A 17,986-nucleotide genomic window follows, 5' to 3' on the forward strand; every position below is an offset into this window, starting at 1 on the left:
CTTATGAAAAACACTCAAAAGACACTTTTGTTTTGTTTCGCATGCCAGCACAAACATTAGTTACATATAATTTAAAAATTAAGTTATAACTTAATTTCTAGTAATAACTTAATTTCTAACTTAAAAATTTGTAGTTAATTAACTTAATTTTTAAGTTGCATGCAAAACAAAACATAAGTGTGTTTTGAGTGTTTTTCATAAGGGTCTATTGAGTGCCAAATATTGGGTCTTATGCAGTTCTCTGTACCGCACAGTTAAAAGAAATAAGCGCCTCGTAAAAGTTTTGATTAATTTACTGATTTATGCTTGAATTTGCAGAATAATAGCCAAAAATAAACGTAAATTTATATCTTTGTTTATAAATAGGGGAACGAAGCTTAAGTTGCTGTTTAGAAATATAGTAGAATCGAGATAATTCGTAACCCAATAATTCACAAACCTCTATAATAGGTATCTGTCCTTAGAAAAATAGTGATAAATTGTAAAAATTCCATACATGTTGTCCCTTAATAATTGGTAATTTTTTCTGCAATGCAAAGTTTGTGTCACTGGTGACAACGCACTTGCTAGAAGAGAATTCTTTTCTCAAATAGCAAATTCTTTCAATGCAATTTTAAGAGGGTTTACCTCTTAAAATTGCATTGAAATTTGTGGTCGAATTTCTGAAGATCAATATATTGCTTTTCTACATGAGAATATCTATAAATTACACAATGCATCTTTTCCTATTAGAGCGTCAGACTTCAGCAAATAAGCCATGGCTAAATTTGACATTTTTTGTGAATCAGGGCGTAGGTAGTTTCCAATAGTACCGGATACAAACCCACCCTGTGCCACCCCTGGGAATTAACTCCACCTCGGAACTGCTTTAGCATTACTTCGAGGTGTCCCCGGTAAATATCCATATCATCTTCGTTGTGTGTTCTTCCAGACTTCCGAATTCATACTCGGTGTTCAGATACATTTTCTTCCTGCGCAGTACTTGTTCGGGGTATCTCATCACCGCCCCTTAGTTCTTCTTGTCTTCCATCCTCTGAATTATATTGCCGGCGAAACGTCGCCAATTGCTGTTGCCAGATCCCTGCGTCTCAACGCTCGCAGTGTTGAGAATGGCCTGAAAACTCTAGCTCCTCATAAATACACCTACTAGAAGAGCATTTGCCCATTCTATGCAGGTATTTCCAGAACTAATCATGGGCTGTCAACATCTGCGTAGTGTAATATTGGGTTGCTCAAAAAGTAATTGCGGATTTTTAAAAGAAAGTAAATGCATTTTTAATAAAACTTAGAATGAACTTTAATCAAATATATAATTGCCATTTTGTTCGATAACCTTTTGCCATCTTCCTGGCAAATTTAGTATTCCACTCTCGTAGAACTTCTGGCCTTTTTCTGCAAAAAACTGAACCAAGTGCGATTTTATAGCCTCATCATTGCCGAAAGTTTCACCATTTAAGGAGTTCTGCAAAGATCGAAATAAATGGTAGTCTGATGGTGCAAGGTCAGGGCTATATGGTGGATGTATCAAAAGTTCCCAGCCAAGCTCACTCAGTTTTTGGCGAGTGACCAAAGATGTGTGCGGTCTAGCGTTGTCCTGGTGGAATATGACACCTTTACGATTGACCAATTCTGGTCGCTTCTCCTTGATGGCTGTATTCAATTTGTCCAATTGTTGACAGTAAACATCCGAATTAATCGTTTGGTTCCTTGGAAGCAGCTCAAAATATACCACACCCTTCCAATCCCACCAAACAGACAGCATAACCTTCTTTTGGTGGATATCAGCCTTTGAAGTGGTTTGAGCTGGTTCACCATGCTTGGACCATGGTCGTTTTCGACTAACGTTGTTGAAAACAATTCATTTTTCATCTCCAGTTATGATTCGTTTTAAAAACGGATCGAATTCATTGCGTTTAAGGTGCATATCACAAGCGTTGATTCGGTTTGTTAAATGAATTTCTTTCAATATATGTGGTACCCAAATATCAAGCTTTTTCACCAGTCCAAGACTTTTTATGTGATAATAACGGTTGATTTTGGTATATTTAACTTCTGTCCTATCTCACGCTCAGTTACATGACGATCCAATTCGATTAATGCTTTGATTTGGTCATCATCAACTTCATTTGGCCGACCTGAACGTGGCTCATGTTTAAGTGAAAAGCTCCAGAACGGAATTTGCGAAACCAATTTTGACACTGTCTTCCTTTTAAGGCTTCATCACCATACACATCCCGTAACTTTTTGGCAACCTGCTCCGCGTTTTTCCCTTTACGGAAATAATAAAGTAAAATATGACGAAAATGCTCTTTTGGGGGCTCCATATTAAAATTGACGCCAAACAAACAAATGTAAACAAAATTTCGCGCACTTTTTTTTCTAAAGCAAGCTAAAAGTAACAGCTGATAACTGACAGAAGAAAGAATGCAATTACAGAGTCACAAGCCGTTGAAAAAATTTGTCAACGCCGACTATATGAAAAATCCGCAATTACTTTTTAGGCAACCCAATAATTCACTTCGTGTCGTTTCTGTGTGGTCGTTAAGAGTGTAGAATTAAGCCAAGGATAGCGAGGGGCCGAGTGGGTTCCAAAGGGTCTCATTGCTTCAAATTTAAAAAAAGGGCGTAAGCTCCGATTTTGACCGTATCTGCTGGTACAAGTGTTAAGGGATATCTTCCAAACTTCGTAAATTCTGCGTAAATTCCTTTAACCGGATAAACCGGGCTATGAGGCAGCTGCATACAAATATTGTCAAAACTGGTATATACCCAAAATTTGCACGTGCATCTCGCTGTTACGCCGAAAACGGACATGTCTAGATCCTATATGAATAACGACGATTTAGTCCTTGTAGCCTTGAAAATGTATAATTTGACTTGTAGAAAATTTGGTAGGTTTTGGTAGGATTTTTCTTAAATTTTGGTAGGAAAGGGTTTTAGTGAGTGGCAACACTAGTCTTGACTGTAAGAGCTAGAGGACTGCTATCAATAAACTTGGTGAATGTGAAGCCTTTTAAGGCAGTCCAAGTTAAGCCTATAAATAGGAATACAGTTAGGGAATTCCTTGTATAGATAAACTTTTCATGATTTAGAACATACAGAAAGCCAATGACTGGCATAGACGGGTTAAAATCCGCACGCATTTACAAAAATCTTTAAACCAGCACCAATAGTTTGAACAAAAATAATTTGTTTTTTTTTTTATCAACAATTTGTCATTGTCAAATAACCGGAATTGCCAGATAAAATATCAATAAATTCGAAAAACGTTCAATAGTTATTCGACTGTTATAATGTGTTTGTGAATACGTAATTTTTAAATCAGTTTATTAAGCAAAAAGTAAGTAATAGTGAAAAGAAAAGAAAAAAAATTTTTGTAAATAAGACCGTTAATGAATATTTTCTATGGGTATATAGATAGGCCAGAGCAAATGGTTTATTACTCAACCCTCGTCTAGTCTATTTGAACAAATAAAATGTTCTCGTTGCAAAACACTCCCATTTTGTTAATTTGAAGAAAATCACCCTACACCTTAAGGCTCTATTACACGGTATGTGGGTGTCTTATGACATGTATAATTAAGCACATGTGGAGTCGTACATGTCGTGTGATACAAATTAAACTAACATATGAAAATCACTTTCCAAAATAGGACATGTAATTTTTTGATTTAGAGCATGCTCTGTTCCTTCAGACAAAAACAAAGAAATCAGCTGTTTTTGTTGTCAGTTGAACGAAAGCAATCCCAAATTTAATTGTTTTCACAATTTTATAATTCTCACAGCTTTAAAAATTTTTGTGCATAAAAACCAGTAAGGAAGAGCAAAAATCGGGCCGTGCCGACTGTATAATATTCCTGCCAAATTTCGAGAAAATCGGTTAACAAATGACCATTTTATTGTATTATTATTGAAAATCGGACGAACATATATATGGGAGCTATACCCAGATCTGAACCGATATTTTCCTACTTCAATAGGCTTCGTCTTAAGGCCGAAAAACATGCCCGTAACCAAATTCGAAGGCGATCGGAGAAAATTGCGACCAGTAGGCTTATATATAAAAATCAATTTGTGTTTGTTTGTAGGTTTGTTTGTGTGTTCCTTATAGACTCAAAAACGGCTGAAACGATTTTCTTGAAATTTTCACAGATGGTGCATAATGATCCCGGGGTGAAAATAGGATACTAAATTTTTTGATATCTGAAGAGGGAGGGGACCCTCCCCCTTACCCTAATTTTCTGAAACGCCAGATCTCGCAGTTGGGTGGTGCAATTTAAGCGAAATTTTCTGCGCTCTCTCATAGTAAACAAAAAACAAAAAATTGGTATCCAAATTTCGGATGGGGTACCAAGGGGGCGGGGAGGGGTGGGGGATGGTTGCCCCACCCCAATACCTACCAAATATATATATATATATATACCAATGACGATAATATGGGACTCAAATGAAAGGTTTTTAAGATTAAAGAGCGTATCTGATATCCATTTGTCGGACCAAGTGTTTGAGGGACCACCCCAGCCTTCAAAACACCCCTAAATCGGACATATTTACCGACCATGGAAATATGGGACTTAAATGAAAGGTATTTGCAGGTAAAATACGAACCTGATATCCAAATTTGGAACAATGTTTCTGGGGGTCCACCCCTTCCCCAAAACACCCACCAAACAGAACTTATTTACTGCCCATGGCAATGTGGGGCTTAAATGAAATAAAAAAACAAGTCACTGGGTGGCTGCCCCATTCCCCAAAACACCCCCCAAACCGGTCATGTTGGCCGACTATGGAAAAATGGAGCTCAATTTGGGAGTAGACCATGAATCTGACATCAACATTCGGGACCAACTGTCTAGGGGACGTCCCACCACCATAACAATCCCCAAGTAGGACGTATTTGCTCACCAAGACAATTTGGGTCTTCAAGACAGTGGAGCTCGATATTCATAGTTTTTAGGGCCCATACCCCAAACTGGACATATTTGCCGGATTTTTCAATAAGGGGTTTAAGTGAATGGTATTTGAGATTAGAAAACGAATTTGATATCCAATTTTGAGGCCAATGGCAATATGGGGTTCAAATATACGAGAATAGAGCACGTTGCTGATATATCTTCAGGGCTTAGTGATTGGGGAACCACCCCACTTCCCAAAACACCCCTAAATCGGGCATATTTACCGACCATGTCAATGTGAGGATTAAATGAAAGGAATTGGTAGAGCAAGAAGGCATCAACCCTTCCCCAAAACACCCCAAGAGGTATTTTACGACAATGCTAATATGTGGCTCAAATGAAAGGTATTTGAGATTAGAAAAAGAATTTTGTAACCAATTTTGGGACCATGTGTTTGGGGGACGTCTCATCCCGTCAACTCCCCTCAAAACCAATGGCAATATGGGGTTTAAATAAATGGTGTTTGAGAGAAGAGCACGATGCTGATATTTTTTCAGAGCCATATTTTTTTTTCACCCCCGAAAACACCCCTAAATGAGACATCATGAGAATACCGGGTTGAAATAAAGTATTTTAAGAACGGGGTACACTTTATATCCAAACTTAAATTCGTAGACCACTAAAGATCATATGGGATTGGGATAAAGTCACGTATATTGTTATACTTTTTGTCAAGCGATATAATACTTTCGTAGCTTGGTATTTCACCAGAAGATTTTTAATTATCGAAAATAAATATTCCAAGGAAAATTTTGTTCCATATAAAGTAAAAGAAGGCGCAGCGGAGCGGGCCCGGTTCAGCTAGTTTGTACATAAATTAACATGGACAGACGGACATAAATTGAATCAAAAAGTGATTTTGAGCCTATCGGTATACCTATCAATGGTCTATCTCTCTTCCTTTTGGGTATTACAAACAAATGCACTTAGTTATAATACCCCGTACCACAGTAGTGGTGTAGGGTATAATTACTGCTGTCCCATTTTCAGCAGATTTTCTTTTGTTACAACAAACGTTTTTGCTGTTTTTACCAACAAATTTCTCTGAGTGTGGATGTGTGTTCTAAGCTACAGTTATAATAATTTTATCTAAATTAACCTACATTTATGCTTACACAGCAATTCCATTAAAATTGATGAGTTCAAGTCAAATTACATTATTGTTGTTCTTTTGTTTGCATATGTTTTAGTCTTTTTGTTTATTTGCATTCATACACAAAAATGTTTTTTTATGTATCTATTTGTGAAAAGTCTATTGTTTTCTTAAGGAATTGACACAGGTCTTTAAATGAAGAGTAAATAATATGTGACATTTCAGTATTCGGAAACGAAAAACAGCTTATAAACCTATTGTAAGTACAGTTGAAAAGTTAGTGAAGGCTCACCCCTTCTATAACAATTTAATAAACCAACATGTTATTTTTTGTTTCCATTAGGAAAAAGGGAATATTTTCTAAAGAATGTGTACAAGTTTAACCAAGCATGGAGAAAAAGCCTTAAACCAGAACACAATTAGCTCACACTCGTCCGCGAATTTCACCATCACCGCTATTATATTTTTCAAGATGTTGCGCTTCGACACACCATTCGATTGTCCTGTCAGAGCGACGAGTTAGTTGTAACACCGCTACTTTTGGTTTATTGGTCTGAGCGGTACATCATGTTCTAATTAATACGTTGCGGCCCCGTATCACTTTCCCAGGGGGCCACAGAGGTCGTGATTTTTAGCAAAAGAGAATATCTTGGAAAAACTACGCCATCGTGTAATGCTAAAAAGCAATGGTTAGAAAAATTCAAATTTATCCATGAACATTCCATTAGGGGACGGGGGCAAACTTCTCACATATCAATGCTGTCTGATTCAGGGCCCAATTTTTTCTTTGACTTAAGACCTTAATCTTTCACAATGTACGCTCGACAGTATCTTGTATGCAAAGTGGAGGAGACTTATTCCTCTGTAGTTGGCACACACCATATTTTCCCCTTTCTTGTGTACGGGATATAGTATGCTGAGGTTTCAATTATCGGGAATGGCTACTTCTAGCCAAATCTGCGCAGATGAGCTGATGCATACGACGCCTTTTCAGCGTTTTGCCTCCGGTCTTGAACAGTTCAGCCGGCAACCCATCGGCTCCTGCTGCCTTATGGTTTTTCAGCCGGGTTACTGCTACGTGGACCTTGTTTTGACTAGGTGGTACACATTCTATACCATCATCAGGGATTGCTTCTGTGGTATACTCATGGCCACCATCATTGGGTACCAGCAGCTAGGAAAAGTGTTCTTTTCATATTCTCAGCACACTATCTGTATCAGTTACCAGATTTCCATCGGTTGGATGTTTAATTATTTGGTAGAATTTTTGAACTTCAATCTGGCTTCTGAACATCTCGGTTCGATCTTGCGGAAGAGACGTTTCTCCTCTCTCCTTTTCTCCCGTTACCTCTTCATCTGGCGCGTTGCCACTGTCTGTAATATTTCCCTGTTTTGCCCGCATTCTTCGCTTCAGGAGCTTTTTTTTTGGCACTCCTGGTCGTACCATGTGTTACTTGGGGGAGTCTTTTGGTACCAAAGTACGGATGTAGCGGCTTTTTCCATGGATTTGGCAATAGTTTGCCATTGCGCTGCTATACTATTGGGACAGGGAGTGATTTCTTCAAACAATTAGGTCAGCCGAGTTGAGTATGGTAACGGCCTACGTCTTACAGATCGGTCGTACGTCTTACAGATCGGTCGTACGTCTTACAAAACGATTTTAATATCATAGCGGGGACAGCGGTCATATTCTCTTTCTAGGCGCTCGTAGCAAATATCCTTGGTCTATTCGTCCTTATCTTCCACTTCTTTTATGCCAGTAATATCTGGCCTGTAACACTCCTATACATCCCCCAGTGCGTACACTGCACCCTCTTTATGAAGAGTGCGGACATTCCAGGTACAGATACGCAAATCTTGGTCCGTAAAACGTTTTAGGGGGTCGTCAACATAGGGCGAATCCGTTTTTATTCTTCCTCGTTTTTCCTTTACGTTTTTTTCCGGGTGATAGGCTACTAACACGACGCCTCAACCTATGTTTTTATCTTTCTATAGGCGAACTCGTGGCACATTTTACTGCCTGTAACGGATGTTAAACGTAGCTACGCAACTGACACCATGGGCAAGTTTGTATCCACATTTGAGTTGAAGGAAGATCATGATAAGTCTGGATTTTACCAAGTCGAAACAAAAAGAACCGTTACTTGGTTCCCAACATCCCCAGGTCACTCTTAACATTTATTAATTGATAATTTTTCGTTGAATTAACTCCATTGATTACCAATGTCCTCTCAGGAGGACGTTTTGCTACAGACAAGCCTTTATTTACTTTTAATATTACTCTTACCATTACAAAATAATGGAGTTTACTGGTAAACTACGCCAACATTTAAGGTGTTAGTCAGTCCCAGCTCATTTATCTTGAGGTTGAGGTGCGCAACGTCCGTTATAAAAAAAAGAACCAACAGTTCTTTTTTCACACGAACCACTTTCAGTTCTACTTTGATTTCAGAAAATAAGAAAATATCATAAATTTCTTTAGATATCGTATATCTTTTCGATATACTCTCTATGAAAAATCCTGCTTTTAGGATACAGAAATTTATCCAGAAAATTAAATTCGACGGCATTCTTGGCTAATTGTTATGTTTAAACTGAAATATATAAAAATGAATAAATTAAAGCGAAATAAGGTAAGAAACTAGGTCAACATACCTTCAACATCTTAACCATATTCACCAAGGAAGGAGGAGGTCTGATACAATTAAATCCTACATTTTAAGCTATCTCGGATAAAAAATATGCCTTTTATGAGTTAAAGACCTATACCTGGAAGATTGGACCCTATGGCAGCTATATCCTAATATAGTCCGATACAGAAAAAATATTGTGTACGGGTACCGAAGGGTATTTAACAAATAATACAATAGTACCAAATTTTGAAGTAATCGGGTGATAAACACGTATAATTCGTGTAAGCTCTAGATGATATACATATATGGAGATTGGTCTCTGTAGGGATACATTAAGATATAATCACATAACATATTTATCTAAAGACTTTATTTAACGGCGAATTACTTTATATTCACGAATAAATACCCTTAATTAAAAAGAATTCTAATATAAAGATAGGTTAGGTTAGATTGAAAAAAGGGTGCGGATATTAATCCCATGGACGTACACCTAAGCCAGTAATAGGCTTGTTGTGAGCTCTAAATACTAAATAACAACGTCGAAAAAAATAGTTTAATTTACAAAATCCGTAATTGTTTTCCATACCACGACTCTAAGTTCGTTAATGTCTGGTATTTTGTCCCCATCTGAGTGCCAGTGTCTGTTAGCCGCGAAAGCCGGTCAATGACATCGAAAATGCTCCAACGGCTCATCATCTTTCCCATATTCCCTACACATGCTATCACTTGCCGCACCGGTTTGGGGTAAATGAGCCCGTAGTCCTGTTGTTATGTCGAAAGCTCCACTGACCTCCTTCTTACTTCCTTTCAGTAATAGCTTCGATCCGGATCTCCCCATAAAATGTTCGTAGTCCTACCGGTCTAGATCTAGCCCAGTCGTATGCCATCTGCAAGACCCTTTCGGCCCTTCTGCATAGCTGATTCGGATTCTTATCCTCAGTCATCATCCGTAATAGGTTATTTATGATGGTCGCCTATAGGAGTCGCGATAAAAGATTCTCCGTGCCCTGCCCCACCTTCTCCCTAATATTTATGTCATGGTCCACCCAATACTGGTCTAAGGATTTGATCGCACATAGTTAAACATCCCCTTGATGTAAAAGGCTTCTTGGGAATAGGTTATGGTCTCATCGTCGGCTCCCTGTTCGTTAGGCTGCATTGGGTTTCCTGTCACTACATTGCCTAGTGTTTCAATATTAGGATCTTTGCCTATCCTAGTCTTTCGAATCTTGAGAAAGTCGTTGATGGTTCCATCGTCGGGTCCCTGTTCGATAGGATGTGTTGAGTCCTGGAGAAGGTTATGGTCTCATCGTCGGCTCCCTGTTCTTTAGGCTGCATTGGGTTGCCTCATGTTTCAATATTAGGATCTTTGCCTATTGTTCCGAATTTTGAGAACGTCGTTGATGGTTCCATCGTCCGGTCCCTGTTCGCTAGGTTGTGTTGAGTCTACCGTCCCTGCACTGCTTGATGTTTTAGTATTAGGATCTTTGATTATCCTAGTCCTCCCAATGTTAAGAGAGTCGATTATTGTCTCATCGCCCTATTTCTTAGGCGGTATTGAGGATAATGTGAGGATATTTGCTTATCCTAGTATTCCCAAACTTGAAAAAGACGGTCTTGGCCCGATAGTACGCCATGCTTTCGGTCTTAGCCAAACTTGTCACGAAGACTTGATCAATGCCCCAACAAGGAGAGTTCCTTCCTCCTTCTCCTCCCTGTGGAAGACCTCCCATTTCTCCACGACCAAATCTTGGTTTTGCTTATTTAAGATTTTCATCATGCGTTCCGTCGCGAGTTTGCTGCCCTCATCCTTAATGAAGACGGTCGCTTTTGTAAGCAAAGAGTTGTCCACCTTTCTCAACAGGTAGATCTTTGCGCCTGGGAAGGGTGTATACTTCTAACGATTTTTTTGACAGTATCAATACATTTTGCTGACGCAAAGCGCAGCATCAAGAAGTCTTCTATGTACTCGCATCTCATAATTTATGTGGAAACCCTCTTCAGAGTTCCACGTTCATGTGGAAACCCTCTTCAGAGTTCCATGTTCAAAAATCAGCTTGTTAACCCGATCTTTAGAACCTATGATCTGGTGGAATCCTACCGGATGCACTGCCTATATTGATGACTGCATGAGTCAGCTCATCTCTGTTATGTTTCCTTGCCATTCTGGCGTAAGAGGGCGGGCGGATCCTTATGGCTGTGGCTTACTTTTAGAAGTCACAATACTCCATGAAGACTCAAGGGGCTTTCATTCCTGTTTGGACTTTGTCTCCCTCAACAGGACACTGGTTGGCGTTTCCATTGCCGCAGGACTGGCTTAATTTTCCCAGAGTACTTGAAAGTGGGGAGCTCTTTTTCTTCTTCAGCATTTTAGCAGTGTTATGCTCTTCGGGAGATCCGATTCTCTATCCAGCTTCCGTAGAAGTGCCTGGCATGTTAATTCTATCCCTTCCAGAATTATGCACTCTCGCCCGATTGCGCTGCCCATGCATATTCCTCTGCTTCATTCGTCGTGCCTCGCATTGCTTTCTCAGTCTTTTTGTGAGCTTAGCAAAACCCTACTGCCGTCATCCCGCCGTCCTCATCTCTCGATTCGGCTGCGATGGCTGTTTCATTAACATTGTCGCTATTTGTATCTGAATCGGAAACATCACCTTTACTTAAAGGCTGATGAAGAACAGCGTATCCCTCTGCTTTATCCTTCTCTTCCACATTTGTTAGTCTGACGACTGGTTGTGCGCTTGAAGCACTACCAATCATATAGGAGAAGCGGACAATATGCTACGGTATGATGCCACCACCGCAGCTGTTGGGTATTTGTAGTCTATTTTGAGCCTACTTCTGAAAGGCATTTATATTTGCGTAATAGGTAATACCTATTCCGAGATACAGATATTTTTTTCTTGAAATTAATGAAAAAACATCCGCTCCACTCAACGGTTACTTATAATTTTTTTCCGAATTAAGATTTTCATTTTCTCTCTCGAGAAACCAAAAGTAGATTTTATATTATCAAATACTTTGTAGCTGAGCGAGCAAAAAGCTCTTTGGTAACTGGTGAGCACAACACTATTATTATGGACACAGCTATATGCGCAAATGATAAATATTATCACACTCTTCAATCTGTACATTTACAATGGATTGATGTTGTTTATGAAACCCTTTTAGCGGGGATATCAATTTCAAATTTTCGCAAACTTGCCAGATTTTTCATCGTGCTTCGTCTCCCTCGCCATTAAGTTTGTTATCCAAATCGACAACAATCAATTGTTTAGAAATGCTTCGCAAATAAATACAAACAATAACACCATGCATTATTTTCCGTTCTCTTATATGATAGCAATCTTTTTGTTCGGCATGATAATTGTTTGCCTTGCAATGACAGAATTACACCCGCCATACTTCAGTATTAAACGGGCTTCCATGTGTGTCGCTGGACACTTGATCAGTCTTCAACAAAAATGTTGTAAAATTGTCATGTCCTTCAAGACAGCAGTGAACAGCATAAATTCATATGCAACTAAATGCATTTAAATTGATGTGGATATTAAATTAAATTTGGATGGCATTACTCTCATCGCAATTCTAAACGTTTCCCCAGTAGAAGTCCTCATACTTATGGTTATCATCATTGTAACATTCGTCCAATCCAACTAAATCGAAACATCATGTTTAACATTTTCTATATTATGGCCTATTTCATTTCATCCATATGGTGGTCATTTGTAAAGCAGCAAAACCGTTTAATGTGGAGGTGTTGTATAAAAAAAAAAACTTTATGCCTGTTGAATCGATCATATACTTGTTCGTTGATATTAATGTAAACAAGTAAGAGCGTGCAAAGTTCGGCCGGGCCGAATCTTATATACCCTCCACCAAGGATCGTGGTATCTCTTTTTAGGCAAACAAAGAATATTGAATAAGAACTGTTAAGTTATTGGAGCTATATCAAGTTATTGTCCGATTCGGGCCATTAATGAATGCTGAACATTGTAGAAGTTATTGTGTAATATTTCAGTTCATTCGGATAAGAATTGCGCCTTGGAGGGGCTCAAGAAGCAAAATCGGGAGATCAGTTTATATGGGAGCTGAGCAAGCTATTGATCGATTCCGACCATATTGGACACGTATGTTAAAGGTCATGGGAGAAACCGTTGTAAAAAATTTCTTCCAAATCGGACGAGAATTGCGCCCTCTAGTCTCAAGAAGTCAAGACACAAAATGGGTTTATATGGCAGCTATATCAGGTTATGTGCCGATTTGAACCATACTTAGCGCAGTTGTTGGAAGTGATACCAAAACACCACGTCCAAAATTTCAGTCAAATCGGACGATAATTGCGTCCTCCAGAGGCTGACGCAGCTATATCAAAACATGAACCGATTTGGCCCATTTACAATTCCAACCACACTAACAAAAATATTTTTGCAAAATTTCAGTTGATATGGGAGCTGTGTCAAGCTATTGATCGATTCAGACTATATAAGACACGTATGTTGAAGGTCAAAATTTCTTCCAAATCGGACGAGATTTGCGTCCTCTAGAGGCTCAAGAAGTCAAGACACAAAATCGGTTTATATGGCAGCTATATCAGGTTATGTGCCGATTTGAACCATACTTGGCGCAGTTGTTGGTAGTGATACCAAAACACCACGTCCAAAATTTCAGTCAAATCGGACGAGAATTGCGCCCTCTAGAGGCTGAAGAAGTCAATACACAAGATCGGTTTATATGGCAGCTATATCAAAACATGAACCGATTTGGCCCATTTACATTTCCAACCGACTCACACAAAAAAAAATATTTTTGCAAAATTTCAGTTGATATGGGAGCTGTATCAAGCTATTGATCGATTCGGACCATATTAGACACGTATGTTGAAGGTCAAAATTTCTTCCAAATCGCATGAGTATTGCGCCCTCCAGAGGCTCAAGAAGTCAAGATCCAAGATCGGTTTATATGGCAGCTATATGAAAACATGGACCGATTTGGACCATACTTAGCCCATTTGTTGGAAGTGATACCAAAACACCACGTGCAAAGTTTCAGTCAAATCGAACGCGAATTGCGCCCTCTAGAGGCTCAAGAAGTCAAGACTCAAGATCGGTGCTATATCATAACATGGACCGACTTGGTCCATTTACAATTCCAACCGACCTATACTAATGAAAAGTATTTGTTCAAAATTTCAAGCGGCTAGCTTTACTCCTTCGAAAGTTAGCGTGCTTTTGACAGACAGACGGACGGACATGACTAGATCGACTTAAAATGACATGACGATCAAGAATATATATATACATTATAGGGTCTCAGACGCATATTTCGAGGTGTTACACACAGAATGACGAAATTAGTATACCCCCATCCTATGGTGGAGGGTATAAAAATGTTTTATTAAAACCTCTTCAGTACAGCTGTTAACGTAAACAATATTTTCTCTTATTTAATGCTTTTCTTCGCCCTCAATATGACCTTGTATCCTTTTTGAGCATAAGTGCATGTAGGCTACTACACTAATGATTTGAATCGGATACTTAAACTATTTGCATAAATCCGCACTCTGACTTATAAAAAAATCGTTTGCTTGCTTAATAACTTTTGAGTAAAACTTTATTCATTTGTAAAGCTACCAATAAAAACAAATCATTTCAACCTGACTACTTGCCATTAATAACCAGAAGTGTTTGAAAACAACTAACTACAGCTTGCTGATTCTGTTGGCGCATTTCGCCGTATTTGACACATCTCAAATTAGTCATCGCCTCTTAAGTCATTGATCGATTCATAGTCACCGTTAAAGTCATTTTTAACCTTAAGTGATAGAGCTAAGAAGTCGCGAAGAACAAGATAAAAAAATTATAAAATTTTTGGATAATAATAACGAAATATAAATTTTCCGTGATAATAATTTTCCACCATCTGAGTTAAACATCCATTCGCTGACCTCATCGTAAAAACAGAATGAGCAAGAAGAAGAAGAAGCGGAAGACACGCAAAATGTACATTCGCTCGTTAAGTTGTGTAAAAATTAATGACGTACATTTATAATTCATTATATCATTTGTGTGCTACTGTGTTTTTGCTGTTATAATATCCATAATTGTATCAACGACATTGTTTGTGAGGCGATTCTAACATGAGAACAGTTCCGTCTTAAAACTTTTGCTTCAGAAATATGTCGTTCATAAAGTTTTCCACCATCATTTGTATAGTCTTTCATCATCATTTCAATCATTTAGACGACTTGTTTAATATTTCTTAACTCTTTCTTTATCATCTTTTTGGTACAGAGAACCTGATGTGTCACTATTGGATGGTCCTTCGACTTCAGGTATTGCCACCATAGCTTGTGCCACAGCTGCCGGAAGTGCTGCCGCTGCGGCTACATCGGCTTTAAGCAATACAGGCACCCGTATATCTCCGTCCAATGCAGAATGTTTAGCAGATTCTACGGAAAAGGTCAATTCACCTACAACACCTAATAGTACTGCCTCAACAGCGCCATTGCTTTCACCGCCATTATCGCCATTAATAACTACAGATTTAGATCACATTGACTCTGAAACCGAATCATCCGATATGCCTGCCAAATCTCATCAACCTATACCTGTTATAGTAACTACAACTACAACTGCACAAATAATGGATGTAAGTACATAATAAAAATTTTCCTTTTCCTAATATGTGGAAGAAAATGTTGCACAGTGGGCCAAACGGCGAAGAAATTGGAAATAAGTCAACAACTTTTTAACTGTTGATCTGAACTGTAAAAAAATTTCACATTTGAGCTGTCAGAAAATGCCGTTTGTCTTTATGTTTAAAACAATGTGAGGAAGGTGACCACAACCCAGAATCCTTAATCATGCTAAGCGGTTCAGTAGATTAAAAGATATAGCCTCTTGATGGTTGTAGAAGTGGAAAGTGATCAACTTTAAAAGCCTGAAAGTATATGTCCTCCTCTGTTATGCTATTGGAGCTATATCAAGTAACAGTTCTAATTCATTATTCTCTGTTTGCCTAAAAAGAGATACCGCTCAAAGAACTCGAAAAATGCGATGGTGGAGGGTATATATAGGATTCGGCACGACCGAACTTAGCACGCTTTTACTTGTTGTATATTATTATGGGACAGTTATCGGAAGTCATAACAAAACACCTCATGCAAAATTTCAGCCAAATCGGATGAGAATTGCGCCCTCCAGATGCTCAAGAAGTCCAGATCCAAGATCGATTTCTATGGCAGCTGTACCAGGTTATGAACCGATTTGAATCATACTTAGCATAGTTGTTGAAAGTGATACCAAAACATGCAAAATGTCAGTGAAATCGGACGAGAATTGCGCCTTCTAGGGGCTCAAGAAGTCAAGACCCACTATATCAAAACATGGACCGATTTGACCCATTAACAATCCCAACCGACCTACACCAAAAAAAAAAGTATTTGTGCAAAATTTCAAGCGCCTAGCTTTACTACTTCGAAAGTTAGCGTGCCTTCGGCAGACAGACGGACGAACATGCCTAGTTCGACTTAAAATGACATGACGATCAAGAATATATATACTTTATGGGGGTCTTAGACACAAATTTCGAGGTGTTACAAACAGAATGACGAAATTAGTATACCCCCATCCTATGGTGGAGGGTATAAAAAAATAAACATTTGTCATGTGTTCGTATATTTCGGTAAAGTTGGCATAGATGAACCAAACTACTTAAATAAAGGGTGATTTTTTTGAGGTTAGGATTTTAATGCATTAGTATTTGACAGATCACGTGGGATTTCAGACATGGTGTCAAAGAGAAAGATGCTCAGTATGCTTTGACATTTCATCATGAATAGACTTACTAACGAGCAACGCTTGCAAATCATTGAATTTTATTACCAAAATCAGTGTTCGGTTCGAAATGTGTTCATTCACCGTAACGTTGCGTCCAACAGCATCTTTGAAAAAATACGGTCCAATGATTCCACCAGCGTACAAACCACACCAAACAGTGCATTTTTCGGGATGCATGGGCAGTTCTTGAACGACTTCTGGTTGCTCTTCACTCCAAATGCGGCAATTTTGCTTATTTACGTAGCCATTCAACCAGAAATGAGCCTCATCGCTGAACAAAATTTGTCAAAATTTGAACACATTTCGAACCAAACACTGATTTTGGTAATAAAATTCAATGATTTGCAAGCGTTGCTCGTTAGTAAGTCTATTCATGATGAAATGTCAAAGCATACTGAGCATCTTTCTCTTTGACACCATGTCTGAAATCCCACGTGATCTGTCAAATACTAATGCATGAAAATCCTAACCTCAAAAAAATCACCATTTATTTGTATCCCTTAATAGTCTTCAGTTTAAGTAAAAAAAAAATATATTTATTATTTTAGATACATAAATACTAGAGATGCAAACTCAGGTCCATGCGTTGTAGCGTGCGTCACAAAAAACATGTTTTTTTTAATTTTTGAATGGAATTTTTTTTTTACGAATCATATATTGTTCGACATCACTCTTCGAGTGCTCTTTCAAGTAAAAATATGAACATTATACAATACACTGAAAAAAGTTATAGAAAATTATTTTCTGTAATGATTTATCCGGTTGCCAAAAATTTTATTTCATATCAAAAAAATAATATTTTTTATTATTTTATTTTCTTTTTAGTACAGCCGAACTTCCATAACTCAAAACACCATTATCCCGAAAAAAAACTTCGACTTATGGGGACTGCAAGTTATGGAATTCATTATAATTTTTGTACATTAAAAAAAGTACATTTATTCGAATTTATTCATATTTATTTATTCTATACATTTCTAATTACTTGCAATAAGTACAATTATTCGAAATATTGTATAATTATTGGTTGGATTTTTCTTTTGTGTTGTGAATATGAAGTAACTCCAATTTGCTTTGTATTGCTCATCAGTTGTGTTTTCATTTTTATGCAGAAACAATCTAATATTTGTTAATGGTTGTTCTAAAACTTTGTTTGATGGTTGAATAATAAACTCTTCTACCGAGTTCTCATCACTTATTGTGCTTTCTGCATACTCAGCTGATTCGGAGGTACTATGTTCCACAATACCGTCATCCGTAGGAAAGTCTGATAACATCATTATCAACCTCAATGTAATCCTGAAGAGTCCTATTGGATGTTGTTTTATTCAGGTTTCATAGACAGATTCCAAGAACATCAAATCGTCAGTAAAATATCTTAAAAATATCAATTTGAATTCAATGGATTTTTCTCTGTAAGTCTTTTAGATCTCGACAAAGAACACATTTTTTCGCCCTGAT

General features: G+C 38.0%; 1 protein-coding gene across 6 annotated transcripts in view; it reads left to right on the forward strand.

The window, feature by feature from the left end:
* The window catches only part of LOC106080876 (putative uncharacterized protein DDB_G0291608), a 78,510-nt gene that overhangs the window by 43,137 nt on the left and 17,387 nt on the right, over window positions 1–17,986 (forward strand). For 4 of the 6 annotated variants that reach the window (XM_059366912.1, XM_059366915.1, XM_059366913.1 and 1 more), the window contains one exon: window positions 14,978–15,335. In XM_059366912.1, the coding sequence (XP_059222895.1) occupies window positions 14,978–15,335 (358 nt within the window). Of the gene's footprint in view, window positions 1–12,326; window positions 12,442–14,379; window positions 14,687–14,977; window positions 15,336–17,986 lie in introns of those variants that run through there. The other 2 variants (XM_013242475.2, XM_013242476.2) reach the window with 2 other exon arrangements.

This window comes from Stomoxys calcitrans, chromosome 4, assembly GCF_963082655.1.
Source record: "Stomoxys calcitrans chromosome 4, idStoCalc2.1, whole genome shotgun sequence".
NCBI lineage: Eukaryota > Metazoa > Arthropoda > Insecta > Diptera > Muscidae > Stomoxys > Stomoxys calcitrans.